Source organism: Petaurus breviceps, unplaced genomic scaffold (assembly GCF_028583685.1).
Source record: "Petaurus breviceps papuanus isolate PSGF00001 unplaced genomic scaffold, PetGlider_PUasm1.0 175, whole genome shotgun sequence".
NCBI classification, from domain to species: Eukaryota; Metazoa; Chordata; class Mammalia; order Diprotodontia; family Petauridae; genus Petaurus; species Petaurus breviceps.
This window is the reverse complement of record NW_027185764.1, coordinates 69,052,930-69,069,353: the sequence shown is the minus strand read 5'-3', so window position 1 is coordinate 69,069,353 and position 16,424 is coordinate 69,052,930. Positions and strand designations below refer to the sequence as shown.

General features: G+C 40.5%; 1 protein-coding gene across 3 annotated transcripts in view; it reads left to right on the top strand.

Moving 5' to 3' along the window:
- The window catches only part of SUSD1 (sushi domain containing 1), a 365,003-nt gene that overhangs the window by 82,138 nt on the left and 266,441 nt on the right, over positions 1–16,424 (top strand). Inside the window, exons 4-6 of one of the 3 annotated variants that reach the window (XM_069085316.1) lie at positions 3,432–3,584; positions 5,039–5,218; positions 11,534–11,713. In XM_069085316.1, coding sequence (XP_068941417.1) covers positions 3,432–3,584; positions 5,039–5,218; positions 11,534–11,713 — 513 coding nt within the window. The remainder of the gene's footprint in view (positions 1–3,431; positions 3,585–5,038; positions 5,219–11,533; positions 11,714–16,424) is intronic. The other 2 variants (XM_069085317.1, XM_069085318.1) reach the window with 2 other exon arrangements.

Sequence of the window (16,424 nt, the reverse complement as noted above, 5' to 3'; positions counted from 1 at the left end):
TCCAGCCCTGAGTGCCAGCAAAGAGACCCCTGTAATCTTCTGGTCAGTTGTTCGACCCCCTTACCATCTATCTATGTGAGAGCTCTGGAAGCAGCTGCTGCTGCTGCTGATTCAGTGGCTCCCAAGGTCTGCTCCTGTTTTGCTGGGGCCTGATCTGCGCTGGTGCAGCCTATGCTGGACTGTGCTCTGTTCTCACCCAGGTACAGTGGGCCTTTCTTCCCAACCTTCCAAGTTGTCTTTGACAGGGGAATTATTTAATCCCATAGTTTTGTGGGTTCTGCCACTCTAGGAATTGTATTATGACATTATTTAAAGGTGTTTAGTGGGATTTTGGGGTGAACTCAGAGGAGTCATTGCCTTTTCTCCACAATCTTTTCACTGCCTCCTTTGACAAAGTTTATGTAGGAATGAGAAAGTAGGTATATTTATTTGTGGCAATGCATGCCTTCTTGGGCATCTGACTACTCATTCTCACCTTCCTTTGCTTAATTGTCATCCATATGATCTCTGTCATGCCCATTAATGAGACTCTGTCCTGGGTATTCTTTTCTCTTTTCTAGACTCTTTCCCTTGGTAACTTTATCAGGTCTCCTGGGTTCAATTATCATCTCTATGTTGATGATTCCCAGATCTCTCTCTTTCTCTCTCTCTCTCTCTCTCTCTCTCTCTCTCTCTCTCTCTCTCTCTCACACACACACACACACAAAGAGAGAGAGGGGAGAGAGAGAGAGAGAGAGAGAGAGAGAGAGAGAGAGAGAGAGAGAGAGAGAGAGAGAGAGAGAAGGAGAGGTGGGAGAAGAAAAACTAGAGGTCAGGAAATAGACTAGAGATGACACAGTCCTGTATCATCAGCTGCCTATCAGACAGTTCAAATCACGTTTCCTCTAAGTATCTCAAAATGAATGTTTTCAGAACACAGCTTACTCTCATCTCTCTTTTGAACATCTCTGTTACTGTCCATGGCATCGCTGTCATTCCAGTCACTAAGGTTCATAACCTCAGACTCACCTTCAGTTCCTCCTTCTTCCTCATCCACATTTGTAATCAGTTGCCAAGTCCTGTCGTTTCCTGTCTCAGTCATATCTCTTCCCTCTAACTGCTCTCTCCACCCACACAGTCACTGTCTGACCTCAGATCCTCATCAACTCTTGCCTGGACTTTTTTATAGACTCCTCTTTGGTCTTCTGACCTTCTGACCTCCTCACCTGTGTCTCCTGACTGACATGGCTGCCAGAATGATTTCTTGGTACCTACTGATTTGGTCTCCAGTGGCTACAGATTAGCTATAGGATCAAATATAAACTCCTTTGTCATTTAAAACTTTTTACAACCCAATCCCTTCTTATGTTTCAACACGTCAATAAGCATTTATCAAATATTTACTATGTGTCAGGTTCTGTGCTGAGTACTGGGGATACAAATGTAACACAGGTTACCATGGCCCCTACTGCTCTAAGGCTAGGTGAGTGACATTTCACCCTCCTCCACCTAGCCCATTCTCTGGTACCGTTAAGGGCTTTGGCGGCATCTATACTCTCTATAAATGACTTCAGTCCCCACCAAGAATGTACCCTAACTAAAGGAGTGGTTTTCTTGTACTGGGATAGGGCAAAAACAGAGGCTGAGAGGGAAATAAATAATGGCATTTGCTTTTATAAAGGAATATTTCCTTTAAAAGGTATGGTCACAAAACTATAGACTTACTCCCCTAACACTAAGAAGGAAAAATCCCCTTCCCCCTTTGTACCTCCTTAGGCTCTGGGGAGGGGAAGAGGATTAATTCATAGTTTAACTCAGTTCCCACAGAGCATAGATCCAGTTCCAAGTCCAAAACCCTTCTTGGGCTCAAGTTCCAGGCACCCTGGCTTCTTTGGGCTTTTATGCTTGTCTGACTGGATGTACCTTCCCAGTTGGAAGCCTGCCTCCAAGGCCTCCATGGTTTGAACAATTGGGTCCTGTGAGGATCCAGCACCTGAAACTGAGGAGGAAGAATGACACAGAACAGAAATAAATATCCATATCCCCAGGCTCCTTTCTTGGATCTGCAGGTGAAAAAGAGAGAGCAGGGGAAGGAACATCCTTCTCATCCCACTGTTTTAGCTCATGGTGTCCTTGCTTGTGTTTAAACTGGGGTCAGCTGGGATCTTCATTCTCTCAAGGAGTAAGAATTGCCAAACAGAGAGCAACAGAAACACAGGGAATTGCTCAGTCTTGCCAGTTTAAAAGACACAAGCAGTCAAGGGAGGCTTCACATTCTACTCACATGGTAGGGGGTGCAGAGGCCTCCATGTTAGGCAATCTAGTTATTCTCCAAAAGGTGGCATAGTAGATAGAGTGCTGGGCTGGAGTCAGGAAGGCTTGAGTTCAAATTTGGCCTCAGATAGTGTATATAAGGTTGCTGAAGATGATGCCCTAATTCTCTAACTTTTCATAAGATGAGCCTGAACTCTGAGCATAAATAAAATCTACAGATGACTGTCTCTGTGTATTGAATAGTGCAGTAATCAGCAGCGGTACCTAATCAATGAACCTTCAGATAATTTTTATTATATAGAATAACCGTAGATGAACTGATATTTACAGATTGCCAGATTTATTTCTCTTGTCATATTCTGCCCATGTGATTGGGTAAATGGGCCATCCAGGACCAAGGAGCATTTGACATTTTTATATATCCTGGGTTATTACTTTTACCAAGGTGAAAAGATTCAGATATAATCTTTGCAACTGATTTTGTCTCATGACCTAGGACTAACTTAGCTAAGCAAAAAGAGGCTCATCACTAGATGATGAAAAATGAATCCATGAAAAAAACCATTTATTGAAAGGGTTTACTATATGCCAAGTACTGTGCAAACAATACAAAAACAAAGGAACTTGCTTTCAAGAAACTTATATTCTAATGGGGAAAATGATGAACTTAGGGCTGTGCTACCCAGGGAACTTACTTTGTTCCAGAAAGTTATACTGATGAGGAGTGGAATCTTTGGGGAGTAGATTGACATACCCCTCGAAGGAACAATGGCAGAGTTGATTTGATTATGGTTCATGGTTCCAGAACTGGAATGAAATTGGGGGTAGAGAAAAGATACATGCATAAGAGCAATGGAAGTTTTGACGACAATAACTCATGAATCAAATTTAGGTAAATTAAACTTAGTCAAAATATATTGTTCAACCACCACATATTTGTTGAGTGTCTGCTGCATGTTTTCTGCCATGGAGGGATGGATCCAAGAGAAATATAAGACAAGGACCCAATACTGAAGGAGCTTACTATCTAATTGGAGAGACAAATCTAAAATTGATGAAATGATGGTGAGATGGTAATAAGTATATTCCTCTATAAAGCAATGTAGAATGGAAAAATAATGATTTTTTCCCTTTTTGATCTCTTTCCTTTCCTCCTTTACTTTTGTTGGATCATCAAGACTTGGATGAATGTGAAGTACCAGACGCCTGTGGGCCTGGGGGACAGTGTGTGAATACTCCTGGAAGTTATGAATGCTATTGCAAGGATGGATACCTTCCCCTAAATGGGACTCAGCCTTTCCACCCTAAGAGAGATGGTACATCATGCACAGGTGGGTCACTGCTTAGGGAAATAATATTTGGAGGTGAGGATGGACTCATGGGGGCATCTGTCTGCTCTGAGCTACTTATCTTCGAGTCGTTTGAGTATATGGGGTATATATGTGATATGTGATTTACCTGTTCCCTGGCAAGATCTACAAAGAAAACAAAGTTACACCAAGATGTCAGGTGGAGTGACTAACCCAAAAGCATAAGCTGTTTTTAAAAAACTATGGCCTATTAATTATTAGTATCGCCCAGTGGGAGAGGCAGTGTGGCCTAGAGGATAGAGAACTGGCTTCAGAGTCAGAAAGCCCTGAATGCGAGTTCCCCCATCAATATATACATGCTGTATAAACCTGAGAAAGACACTTATGCTTTTGGTGATTTAGGGCAGTGCTGTTAGACTGAAATAGAAATGGAGATCAGAAAACTGTGCAGAAAGATCTCCACAGGCCCCATACTGACTTAGAAAATATTATATATTTTAGAATATATAGAAATATATTAGAAAATACATATTAACATTATGTATCTTTCATTGCACTTTTATTTATTTTATTAAATATTATCCAATTACATTTTAATTTTGTTCAGCCTTACTCTGGAGTGTTATAGGCAGCATGTAACCTCCTGCATGTTTGGCAGGTCTGCTCCAGACAATGAAGACCATTTACTGTACAGAAGGTACATTGCACATTTATCGTACAGAAGCTGCGTTGGTATAGTGAACTTTCTCATTCTGCATCAGTGAAATCATGTCAGTGAAACAGATCCCTATTGTAAATGGATACTTACTTCTAATTACTAATTTATTTTAATTTATTGAAGTAGTTTTAGCAAGGCTTATTCTTTGAAGCATTAGAATAATAGAGTAGAGAGGGAAGGTAATAAGTATTCCCATTGAACCTACTGTGTGCCAGGCACTCTGGTAATCACTTTACAGATACCTCATTTGATCCTGACAATAGCTCTCGGAGGTTTGTGATTATTATCCCCATTTTGCAGTTAAGGAAGATGAAGCAGAGGTTGGGACTTGCCCATAGCCACAAAGCTAATAAGTGTCTGAGGCAGTATTTGAACTCAGGCCTTCCTGACTCCAGGCCCATCACTCTATCCATTGTGCCAGCAATAGCAGCTAGTAATTGGTTGTGCATTAAGTATGACAATGAAAATAATAAAATCGTGTTGGTTTTAAAAAATTTGTATCATTCTGATTTTTCATTGTCAGACTGTCCTTGCCCCTGTTAGTCCCTATTAGTCAGACTTGACTTGGTAGTTCTGCATGCATACATGTGGTTCCTTTGGGAAGTTAGAATGGAATGTAGACACAGGAGCTTCCAGACAATTGTTGAAATTGAGCCAAGTGGTCAGGCCAGAGTGAATCCACTAATTTGGGAGGAGGGTTTGTTTTTGCCTTTGAAGAATCCACATGATGACCACTTTGGCATGATTTTGCCTATAGAAATAGACTGTGGGACACCTCCAGAGATTCCAAATGGCTACATCATTGGGAAATACACCACTAGACAGGGTGGCCAAGTTCATTATGCTTGTAAAGAAGGATTTTACAGTGACCAAGAAGAAAGTGTGACAAGTTGTACTGTTGACAGCACCTGGGAGACCCCAAAGATACACTGTCAAGGTGAGAGGGACTATAGAATAAAGGCACCTTTTTGTTATTCATTCAAAAGGAGATAATTTCTTTTTATTTTTTATTTTTTTGAAGGGGGGAAGGCAAGGCAGTTGGGGTTAAGTGACTTGCCCAAGGTCACATAGCTAGTTAAGTGTCAGGTATCTGAGACTGGATTTGAACTCAGGTCCTCCTAACTCTAGGGCTGGTGCTCTATTCACTGCACCACCTAGCTGCCCCATGGGATACACACACACACACACACACACACACACACACACGTATATTTTTTTTTTTTTACAAATTTTGTATTTTAGGGGAAATTTCATGGCTCTCAGAACTCACTGCTTGTTATTGGTTCCCCATTCCTTCCATACCTACCTGTTTTATCACAGTTTGACTTGAATTGATCAAATAAAAACAAATACTTACTGAGTAACTAATATCTGTTTTGTAAAAAACCTTTGTAAAAAGCACAGTAAGGATGATAGCAAAAGTAAAAACTATGACTCTTGCTTTTTTGAGGTGCTTACTAATGCCTACTGCATAAAATCTATATTTTTAAAATTTGATATAGCAGTCCCATATTATTTGGACCAGCTAGGTGGTAGAGTGGATAGAGTACTGTGCCCAGAGTCAGGAAAAACCGAGTTCAAATCTGGTCTCAGACATGTACTAGCTGTGTGACTCTAAGCAAGTCACTGAACCCTGTTTGCCTCAGTTTCCTTATCTGTAAAATGAACCAGAGAAGGAAATGGCAAACCAGTCCAGTATCTTTGTCAAGAAAACCCCAAAGGGGGTCACGAAGAGTTGGACATGACTGAAAAATGACTAAGCAACATTATTTGGGTCCAACTGAGTTTTCCAAGTTTACCTCCTATGATGGCCCTTCACGTATTCTCTATTGTGATTTCATCAGTAGAGGGAATCCTAGGTAAGGAAACTGCCTTCATAAATTCAGGTCATCAACTTCTGTGATGATGCTTAGAGTTGCCTCCCTCGAGCATTGAGAGGTTATAAGTGACTTGCCCAAAGTCTCACAGCTAGTTTGTGTGGGTGGCGAGATTTGAACTCGGATGTTCCCTGGCTCTAAAGCTGGCTTTCTACTCTACCATTTGTACTCATTGTATGCCTTCCCCATGCTGGACTACTTTGCTATTCCTTGGCCATACTCCACACCTCTCCAGCATTCTATGTTTACAGTGTTCTCCTCTGCTTTTCATGCCTTGACCCATTCTCTACTTGCTGAGATTCTGCTTATCCTTCCAACTTAGCTAAGATGCCACCTTTTCCATGAAGTTTTCCTAAATTTCTCTCAGTCCTAAGTGATTCCTAACCCCCTATTGATTTTTTACAGCATTTTGTACATTTCTTACGTGTTTTTTTCACATAAGACTTAGATTATATTTTCTTTCCTTACCTTTCCAGGCTTCTTCTCAAACTGTGCCTTTGATCTTTGTACCATGTGTAGTATATCACATTGACTTACACAACTAGTAAATGTCTGAGGATGGATTTGAACTCAGGAAGATGACTATGGGCCCAGCACTTTATCCCCTGTGCCACCTTGTAGGTACACAGTTCTTTAATGCTCTCTCCCCAATTAGAATGTGAGCTTCTTGAAAGCAAGGACTCCCACTGACTTGCTTATAAGCTAGTAAGTGGCCAAGTTGAGATTCAAACCTAGGTCTTTGGATTCTAATTTTTCTCTCTACACATTATTGTATTGCATTTGGTTATAAGCAAGGTAGCATATAACGTTAGAGCTGGAAGGGACCTTGGAAATCATCACTAGGGTGAAACTCCTCACTTTCCAGCCAGAGGAAGCTGAGGCCCATATGGATGAAATCCCACAGTGAGTTATCAAAGGGAGTGGGGAGTATTTGAAACTGGCTCTCTTATCTCCAGTGTTCTTTCCACTCTACTGTGCTGTCTTCCACGATTTGACACAGTGCCCATCAAGCCAGAAACGGAATCTCTTGGTGCTCATTTCTTCCCACAGTTTCACCAGGAGAAATCTCCTTCTCATAAGCACCATTCATGTTGGATATGATTTAGAAAAAACACATGGATTTTGCTCATGGATATGGCTTCTTGTCACGCAGAATAGATGCTTACAAGGCAGGTTTCCTGATGGGCCATTTTCTTTTATTTTAATTAAAGAAAACATTTTGTTGATGTCTTTTTTTATATCACAACAATTTCCCAATATATCCCTCCCAAGAAAATCCTCTTGTAACAAAGAAGAATAATTAAGCAGAAATATCTAACAAAATGGCTGTTTGATGTATGCAACATTCTGCACCTGTTGTAATTCCACTTCTACCAAAAACAGAGAAATGGGTTTCAACATCTGGAATAAACACTTAAATTGAATGAACAGTAATAATTTTTAAGGGCTCCCTTACAACCTACTTATTCTGTGCTAAGTGCTGGGGTGGGGGGAGTGGTTGGGAAGGATGTTTTGTCATTCAATCAATATATACTTAATAAGCACCTAGAAGTCACATCAATGATGGGAGTGGGGAGAGTCATAGAAAAACTGATTATCATTGCTGCTAGGAAGGCTATCAATATTCATTTATTTATTGTTTCCAGTGTAATAGGTGGGAAGATAAAAAGAGAGGGGGTGAGTGGTTTAGGCACTTAGGATGCTAGGTATCATAGACTCACTAATCAGGAAATTTAACTATTTTCATTTATTTATTCATTCATGCATTCATTCATTTATTATTCAGCAGCTTACATATGTATTCATATAAGGAAACATTAACAATCTGGAAATAATTCACATGAATTTCATACGAGTATTTTCATAATTTCCTATTTATGGGGCAAGGGTTAACATTCCTCTATATTGTGAAGTTTATGAGGGTGGCTCTGCCTCATTGAAGATGCCTGACTGGTGACTCAATGTATTACAAATAGATTCCTTTCTTTTCTTTGCTTCCTTCATTCTACACAGTATTGGGACTTAATGAATTGTTGCTTAGTCATTTTTCTGTCATGTCTGACTCTTCATAACCCCATTTGGAGTTTTCTTAGTGAAGATATTAGAGTGGTTTTACATGTTCTTCTCCAGTTCGTTTAAAGGTTAGGAAACTGAGACATACAGGCTTCAGTGACTTGCCCAGGGCCACACAGTTCTAGTAAGTGTCTGATACCAGATTTGAACTCAGGAAAATGCGTCTTCCTGACTCCAGGATTGGTGTTCTATCCACGGTGCCACTTAGCTGCCCCTACATATAATTGGGATTACAAAAACCTAGATCCTAGTTCTAGCCCTGCTACTTACTACCATATCACGTTGTGAAAGAGACAACTCATTGGTTCCTTAGTTTTAGTTTTCTGAACAATGGGGATATTTGCTCTTCTTACCTCACTGAAGTTGGGAGGATCAGATAAATAGTATGTGTGAAAGTTCTTTATATATTGTAAAGTATTGTATTAGCATGTAACTTTATTAATCTTTCTGGTCTATGACAATCCACACAAATTTTGCTTCTGAAAGTCACCTGAAGACAGGGAACATCATCACCATTATCACCATCATTATCACCATGTTAATAGTAGCTAGCATTTAAATAGTACTTTAAGGCTTGCCCGATGCTCCCACAGTCCTGGGAGGTCAGTACTATTATCTCCATTTTGCAGATGAGGAAACCAAGGTTGAGAGAGCTTAAAAGGCTTACCCAGGGTCATATAGCTAGTTGGTGTTTGAGGAGGGATTAGAACTTGAGTCTTCCTGATTCCAACTTCAGCACTCTATTTACTACACCACCTTCCTCCCTTTATTAGCATCATTGCCTAAAGATGAACAGGACCTGGGGATACATATTTTCACTTTTAATTAAAATTTGTAGAAGCCCATAGTTTCATTTTTAAAATTTCTCTGATGTCAGGGACTGCTCAGTTTCTTTAGGCCTTGAGACTTTGTGCCCATACTATTATGGTATAATGAATAAAGTGACTGTTGGGGAGCATTTGTCTTATGTGAACTTACAGTTAGGTCTCAGTTGTCCATAACCATGGAGGGAAGAAGAGGCATTAAAAAAAACCAACTCATATAAACATCATGAGGATGAGAACCTTTGGATCATTAGCCATAATTTGTAAAGGGGGGTGATATGTGGTTGTAAATAATTCAAAAGGCAACTGCATACCCTGTGGAAGGGTTTGGGAAAATGGACAACTTTGTGTATGTGGAGTTTTACTTGGTCCTAGAGGCAAAAGAAAGGGTAACTAACAGCTAATGAATCTGCATAAGACTTCCTGCTGAAGAATTCTCTAAGGGGAGAGAATATGGAAGTTGGTAATCAAATGAAAAAAAAAAGAAGAGAATCCTCCATAAACAGGACTATCTCTTGAGTATTTTATTCCTTTCACAATTAATTTGTTATTGTTCAGACATTTCAGTTTTATCCAACAGTCCATGACCCCATTTGAGATTTTCTTGGTAAAAATTCTGGAATGATCTGTTGTTTCCTTCTCCAGCTCATTTTGTAGATGAGGAAAGCAAAGCAAGGAGGGTTAAGTGACTTGCCCAAGGTCACACGGCTACTAAGTATCTGAGGCCAGTTTTGAACGCAGCTCCTTCCTGACTCTAAGCTCGGCACTCAGCACTCTGGCACCTAACTGCCCCTTCATAATCAATACTCTCCCTTAAATTTAATTTGAAATTTTAAAATGGCAAAGGGGATAGACTGCTAGACTTGATGGAGTCAAAAAGTGAAGACCTCACCTAGTGAAAACAAGGGATGACTAATGGACAATCTGTATGCTACAGTGGTGTCCATATCATGTCAAAGAACTAGAAGAATGCCTTCAGCACCTTGGAGCCTGTGGTGGATTTATAGTAGTAGAGAGACAAAAGCTTTATAGGATGGGCAGGCACAGATGAACCATGATAGGCCATGTTGGAAGGAGCCACATTGAGAAGGTCCATGGATCCAACAAGAAGTCAATGTAACAAAGAAGGACCGCAGCTTCATTATTTGGCTTAAGAGTTAAATTAATAGCTTAATTGTTCTGTTAGTCCTTGGGTTTAACCCTGGATAGCTTGATGGTCTACCTGAATCACAAGATTTGGCTCAAAAATTCTTGGGGGGAGGAGGGTGGCTAGGTTGCACAGTGAATAGACCACTGGCCCTGGAGTCAGGAGGACCTGAGTTCAAATCCATCCTCAGATACTTACCACTTACTAGCTGTGTGACCTTGGGCAAGTCACTTAACCCCAATTGTCCTGCCTTCCCCCCTCCAAAAGGAAGCAAAAAAAAAGAGAAAGAATTCTTAGAGGGTAATGATTTATGACTATTGGGGATATTCAAAAGAATATGCTGTTGGCTTCAAAAGGAGTCCTGGAAAGCAAATGTATTAATAAAACCAGTCTCATCACTTCTAAGTCAGATATTGTTTTGCCCACTTTGAAAGCCTTTTTGTAGAGTGAATGAGGAGCCAGACAGAAAGATGGGCAGAACCCTTTCCCCTCCCCCTATTTAATGAGTTGGTCCAACTCTAGTGCAGGAGAACGAGACAGAAGTTATACCAAATAGCGCTTGTATAAAAAATACTGATCGTTACCGCCCTTTGCTCACTACAGTCTAGTCATGATGGCTCTTCTTTCTATAGGACATTCATCTCTCATCTCCGTGCCTTTGTACAGGCCTTCCCTAGGGTCTGGAATGCACCCTCTCCTTACCTTTATTTTCTAGAATTAATAATCTTCCTTCAAAATGCAGCTCAAGGGGCGGCGAGGTGGCGCAATGAGTAGAGCGCCGGCCCTGGAGTCAGGAGGACCTGAGTTCGGATCCGGCCCTAGACACTTAACACACACACACCCACCCACACACACACAAACTAGCCGTGTGACCTTGGGCAAGTTACTTAACCCCAACTGCCCTCCAAAAAAAAAAAAAAGCAAAATGCAGCTCAAGCACTAAGTGGCCCTCCCTGATCCTTACACCCTCTTGTATCCTCCCAAATGTCCTTTTACTTATTTTGTGCATACTTATATGTGCCCATATTGTCTTCTTGAGCAGAATAGAAGCTTGCTGAGAGCACAGGGAGACATCAAAAACGCCCATATACCTGGCACAAAGTAGGCACTTAAGTGCTTGACTGATTGGTTGGAATCCAAATGAAGCCCTTGATTTCTCAAAAGGGAAGAATCTCCCCTGGGGAGAACTAAACCTATTTCAGATCATGGCTTTAGATTTCTAATGTTCTTGTTTTATGTTCCTCCTTCTGCTTTGTATTCTCCTTCTCCCACAAATCCACTTTTCATGCCAGTCCTTGTTTTTTCTTCTTCTTCTTTTCTTTGTTCTACAGCTGTGGACTGTGGGGTTCTGCCTTCATTCCCAAATGCTTATCCAGCTCTTCTGAACAACACCACATATGGAAGTCTAGTTGGGTACAAATGTTGGAAGGGCTACGTGCCAGAGACCAGCAACCCTGTTGTTTTTTGCAATGCCCAAGGACAATGGGAAGGTCCATCTCTCATGTGCAGAGGTAAAGGGAAAAGAATACAAAATAATCTCAAATAACATTTAAGTCCTTCTAGAGTAAGAACAGAGAATCTCCGTCACCGGGAGTGGGTTATCTGGGGACAACATGGGAGAAATCTCATCTGTCACATAGTGGCCTGATAATTCACTTGGGTTCATTGGGCTTGTCTGTCTAAGTGGTTCCCCTTTGTGCCTATTTGAGTGGCAGTTGGAAACTCCTTTCAGCTCCAGAAACATTTGTTATAAAAGCTCACGTCTATATGGCACTTGCAAATTTATTTTACAATACCCATTTTACAAATAGGAAACTCAAGCAGAGTTCTGACTAAATCTGGAATTCTTTCCATGGCACCATTCTGAATAAAATACAAGAGAGAGTTGAAGGGATTTTCCCAGGATTGCCCAGTTAATCAAAAAGTATTTATTAAGCACCTATGTGCAAGCTTCATGTTCAGTTAAATTAGATTAAATTATTAAATTTCAGGCAGCTAGGTAGCATAGTGGATAGAATATTGCTCCTGGAGTCAGGAAGACTCATTTTCCTGAGTTCAAATCTGGGCTCAGACACTTACTAGCTGTGTGACATTGGGAAAGTCACTTCACTCTGTTTACCTCAGTCTCCTCATCTGTAAAATGAACTGGAGAAGGAAATGGCAAAGCCTTCTAGTATCTCTACCAAGAAAACTCCACCTGAGGTCATAGAGAGTTGAACATGACTGAAAACGTCTGAATAACAACAGTTAGGTGATGGTGATACAATTTCAAAAATGACACAGTCCCTGCCTTTAAGGATAGCTAGTAAGTGTCAGATCTGGTACTTAAGCTCGGAACTCACTTGAAGATCAATGCTTTTCCCATTAGACCTGTATGCTCCATTATCAAAAGAACTAAAGGAATGCCCTCAGCACAGTGGGGCAAATTCTCTGTGGTGGATTTACAGGACAGAGATGAGAGTTGCACAGGAGGGACAGGCACAGATGGACTACGAATGGCAATGTTGGAAGGAGTACCCACATTGAGAAGGTCTGTGGATCCAACAAGGAATCTCTGTAACAAAGAAGAAAATCAAATTTATGATTAAATTTAATAGTTAAATTAATAACTTAATAACTTGAATTATAAATTGTAGACTAGGTTATTTTTTTAAGGGGCACTACAATAAATTCTGGGGATACAGAAGTGAAAAATGATACAGTCTCTGTCCTCAAGAAATTTACACCCTCTAAGGGATATGAGACGAGTGAGTATACAGATAAATAAATGTAATACAAGTCTAGCATTTACCTAGTACTTTAAGGTTTGTAGACACTCTACAAATAATATCTCATTTGATCTTTACAACTGCCCTGGGAGGTAGGTATTATTAACCCCATTTTACCAATGAAAAAACTGAGACAGTAAGTCCTGGAGGCTGAATTTGAACTTAGGTCTTTCTGATTCTGGGGTAGCTAGGATAGAGTGGCACAGTAGATAAAGTGTCAGGCCTGGAGTCAGGAAGACATCTTTCTGAGTTCAAATCTTGTCTCAGACACTTGCTAGCTGCGTGATGCTGGGCAAGTCACTTCACCTTGTTTGCTTCAGTTTCTTCATCTGTAAAACGAGCTGGAAAAGGAAATGATAAACTACTCCAGTGTCTTTGCCAGGAAAACCCCAAATGGGGTCACAAAGAGCTGGACACTACTGAAAGGACTGAACAACAACTTCTTTACTCTAGGCACAGAACTCTGTCCTCAGTGCTACCTTTAACCTTCTATATTTCTCAGTATACATCCCAAAAGGTATGTATGAGCTAGGGAGTCTTCCCATAAATACAGATTTCAGAGCTATTCCAACTCTTACCACAGGGTTCCTGGATATTCTTCCCACCCCCACCCTCTGGATTCAGTCCACTGTATTTGCCCCACCTGCCTGGGAAGTGGTGGGGTTGGGGTGAGGAGTGGGGTAGGGTTGGAGGGTGGGAATGGTGGGGAAGTTCTTAGGAAGTTGGTAGCATAGTTAAGATCATACCTTGGATTATTGTTCTAGATGTGTTCTCTTCCCCCAGCATCACTAAATATTGACATATCATGCCATGAAAGTTAGAAAGCAATGTTTAAAATCTTTTATTGTTTGAAGACCATCTTTTACAACTTAATGCTTCTTACTTTAAAAAAGTTCAGAGAAGGGAATCAAATATCTTTAAAGGGATGTCTTTAAGTGGTTTGAAGCCCATAGGATTGTAGATTTAGAGTTGGAAGGGATTTTTGAGATCATCCAATCCAATTTCTTCATTTTGTAGATGAGGAAACTGAGGCAAAACTTGTCTGAGGTTACACAGATTGTCACTGGAAGAGCTGAGATTCAAGCCAGATGTTCTGATTGCAAATCTGGACTTCTTTCTGTGCACCTCTCTGAAGGGAGACAATTCACACCATCTGTTTTTTTTTTTGTTTGTTTTGTTTTTTTGGGGGGAGGGAATGAAGTGAGAGACAGGATTATCCCAAAGTACTTTCTGTCCAATGCACTCTTCTAAGTATGTATTATAATGTGGTCCCTCCCTCTCTTTTGGAGTATAGTTTCCTAGGGAACAGGAATCATATCCTTGCAGTTTTCTTTATTCATGTGCAAATAGGTGCTTAAGCTGTGCTGTTTTAAAACTAAGAAAAAGAAATCTGGCCTCCTGGAGCTCTGAATTAGAAGTCAGGATGTTGTTTCATCTCTCTTCCAAACTAACCTAACGGATTTTTACTTGTCATTTAATCTGAGGCAGCTAGACGGAGTTGTGAATTAATAGATTTGGAGTTAAGACCTGAGTTTGAATTCTGCCTCAGACACATATTAGCTATGTGGTTCTTGGCAGGTCTCTTAACTTCTGTCTGCCTTGATTTTTTTTTTGACCATAAAATATGCATAATAATAGTACCTACCTACTTGTGAAGATCCAAGGGAGATATTTATAAAGAACTTTCCACAACTCAAATTGCTCTCTCTCTGTGCCTTTCTGTGTCAGTCTCTATATTTATTTCTGTGTGTGTGTGTGTCTCTCTCTCTCTCACTTTCTCCCTCTCACTGTGTCTCTCAATATATATTTATCTACCTGTACATTGACAAGTTATTATTATTATCATCAATCTTCCTGAGCCTCATCAATAAAATGGAGGTTGTTCTAGAAAATCTCATAGAACCTTGCAGCTCTCATGTTCTGTGAATTTTGTGACTTGGCTTCTGATTCCAGATTTGCTATTTAATACCTTTGTGACTTTGGGCAAATCATTTAACCAACTTTAGCCCTCAGTTTTCTCATTCATAAAATGATAGGCTTGGACTAACTGATTTCTAAGGTAGGATTTACTTTAAATTTACTCTAAATTTTATAATCTATTAGGATCTTTTCCAGTGCTAATGGTTTGAACACTAATGAGAGTATGGAAACAAACAAATAATCATACTCATATGTAAGCTAAATAAAAGCGAAGGACTTTTTTAATGCACAAGGTGAGGGGTTGTAGCACCAATGTGATATTCACAGCACTCACTGTGGCTATGACTATGCCGACATAGTTCTGAATTGCAAAATATAACAGACTGTCCATATATAAGTCAAAAGCAAAAACATTTATTCAGATATTAGAAAGCCAAATCCTAGCACCAGAAAACCAAATCCATCAGAGCAACAAAGAAGTTAATATATCTTAATCACCACAAAAAGCAATGCCAGCGCAAAGCTTTCCTACAAACACTCACAACCCAATCCTAGTTGTCTGCTTGTCTGTGTCCTCTCTCTCCCAATGTCTAGCTGCTCTGACTTCCAGCTTCCTCTGGGCTTTGTTCCACCCTTCAGCAAACTCCTCCTACTACAGACTCCGTGTGATTATTCAACCTATTGAATAGGGACAGGGAAGATCTTCAAAGTAGGGAAGATCTTCACATTCTCTTAGGCCTATTAAGGGGCAGGGAAGATCTTCAAATTCCCATTACCATTACAGGGGTCAGTACATTCCTTCGGGGCAGCAAGTCAAGAGGAAATCATACATGAAAGGAGGATGGTTTATAGTTCATCTGCTTCCAGTAGCAAAAACTGAAAAACTCCCCCCCAAAAACACCTTCCAAAATGAGAACCCCTCCCCTTAATAATAGCTAATAACAGTGAGCACATGTACTGCTGTAGGATTTATCAAGTGCTTTACATGTGTTATCTAATTTCATCCTCACAACAACCCTGTTGGCAAGTGCTGTTGTTTTGTTGTTGTTTGGTTGTTTTTCAGTTGTGTCTGACTCTTTGTGACCCTATTTGGAGTTTTCCTGGCAGAGATACTGGAGTAGTTTGTCATTTCCTTCTCCAGCTCATTTTATAGATGAGGAAACCAAGGCAAGCAGGGTTAAGTGACTTGCCCAGGATCACTCAGTTAGCAAGTGTCTGAGGATGGATTTGAACTCACAAAGAGGAGTCTTGCTGACTCCAGGCCTGGTACTTTTATTTACTGTGCCACCTAGCTACTCCCAACTGCTATTATTACCTGCATTTTAGCAATGAGGAACCTGAGGCTGAGAGGGGTTAAGTGATTTGCCCAGGGTAACACAGTTAGCATCTGAGGCAGGATTCAACCTCAGGTCTTCCTGACTCCTAAGTCTAGCATTCCATACATTATACCACCTAGATGCCCCCTTCCTTCTCTGAATGTCATTGAGGGAGTCAGAAGCCCTTTACATACATTGTTTCCATGCCCCTACTGATT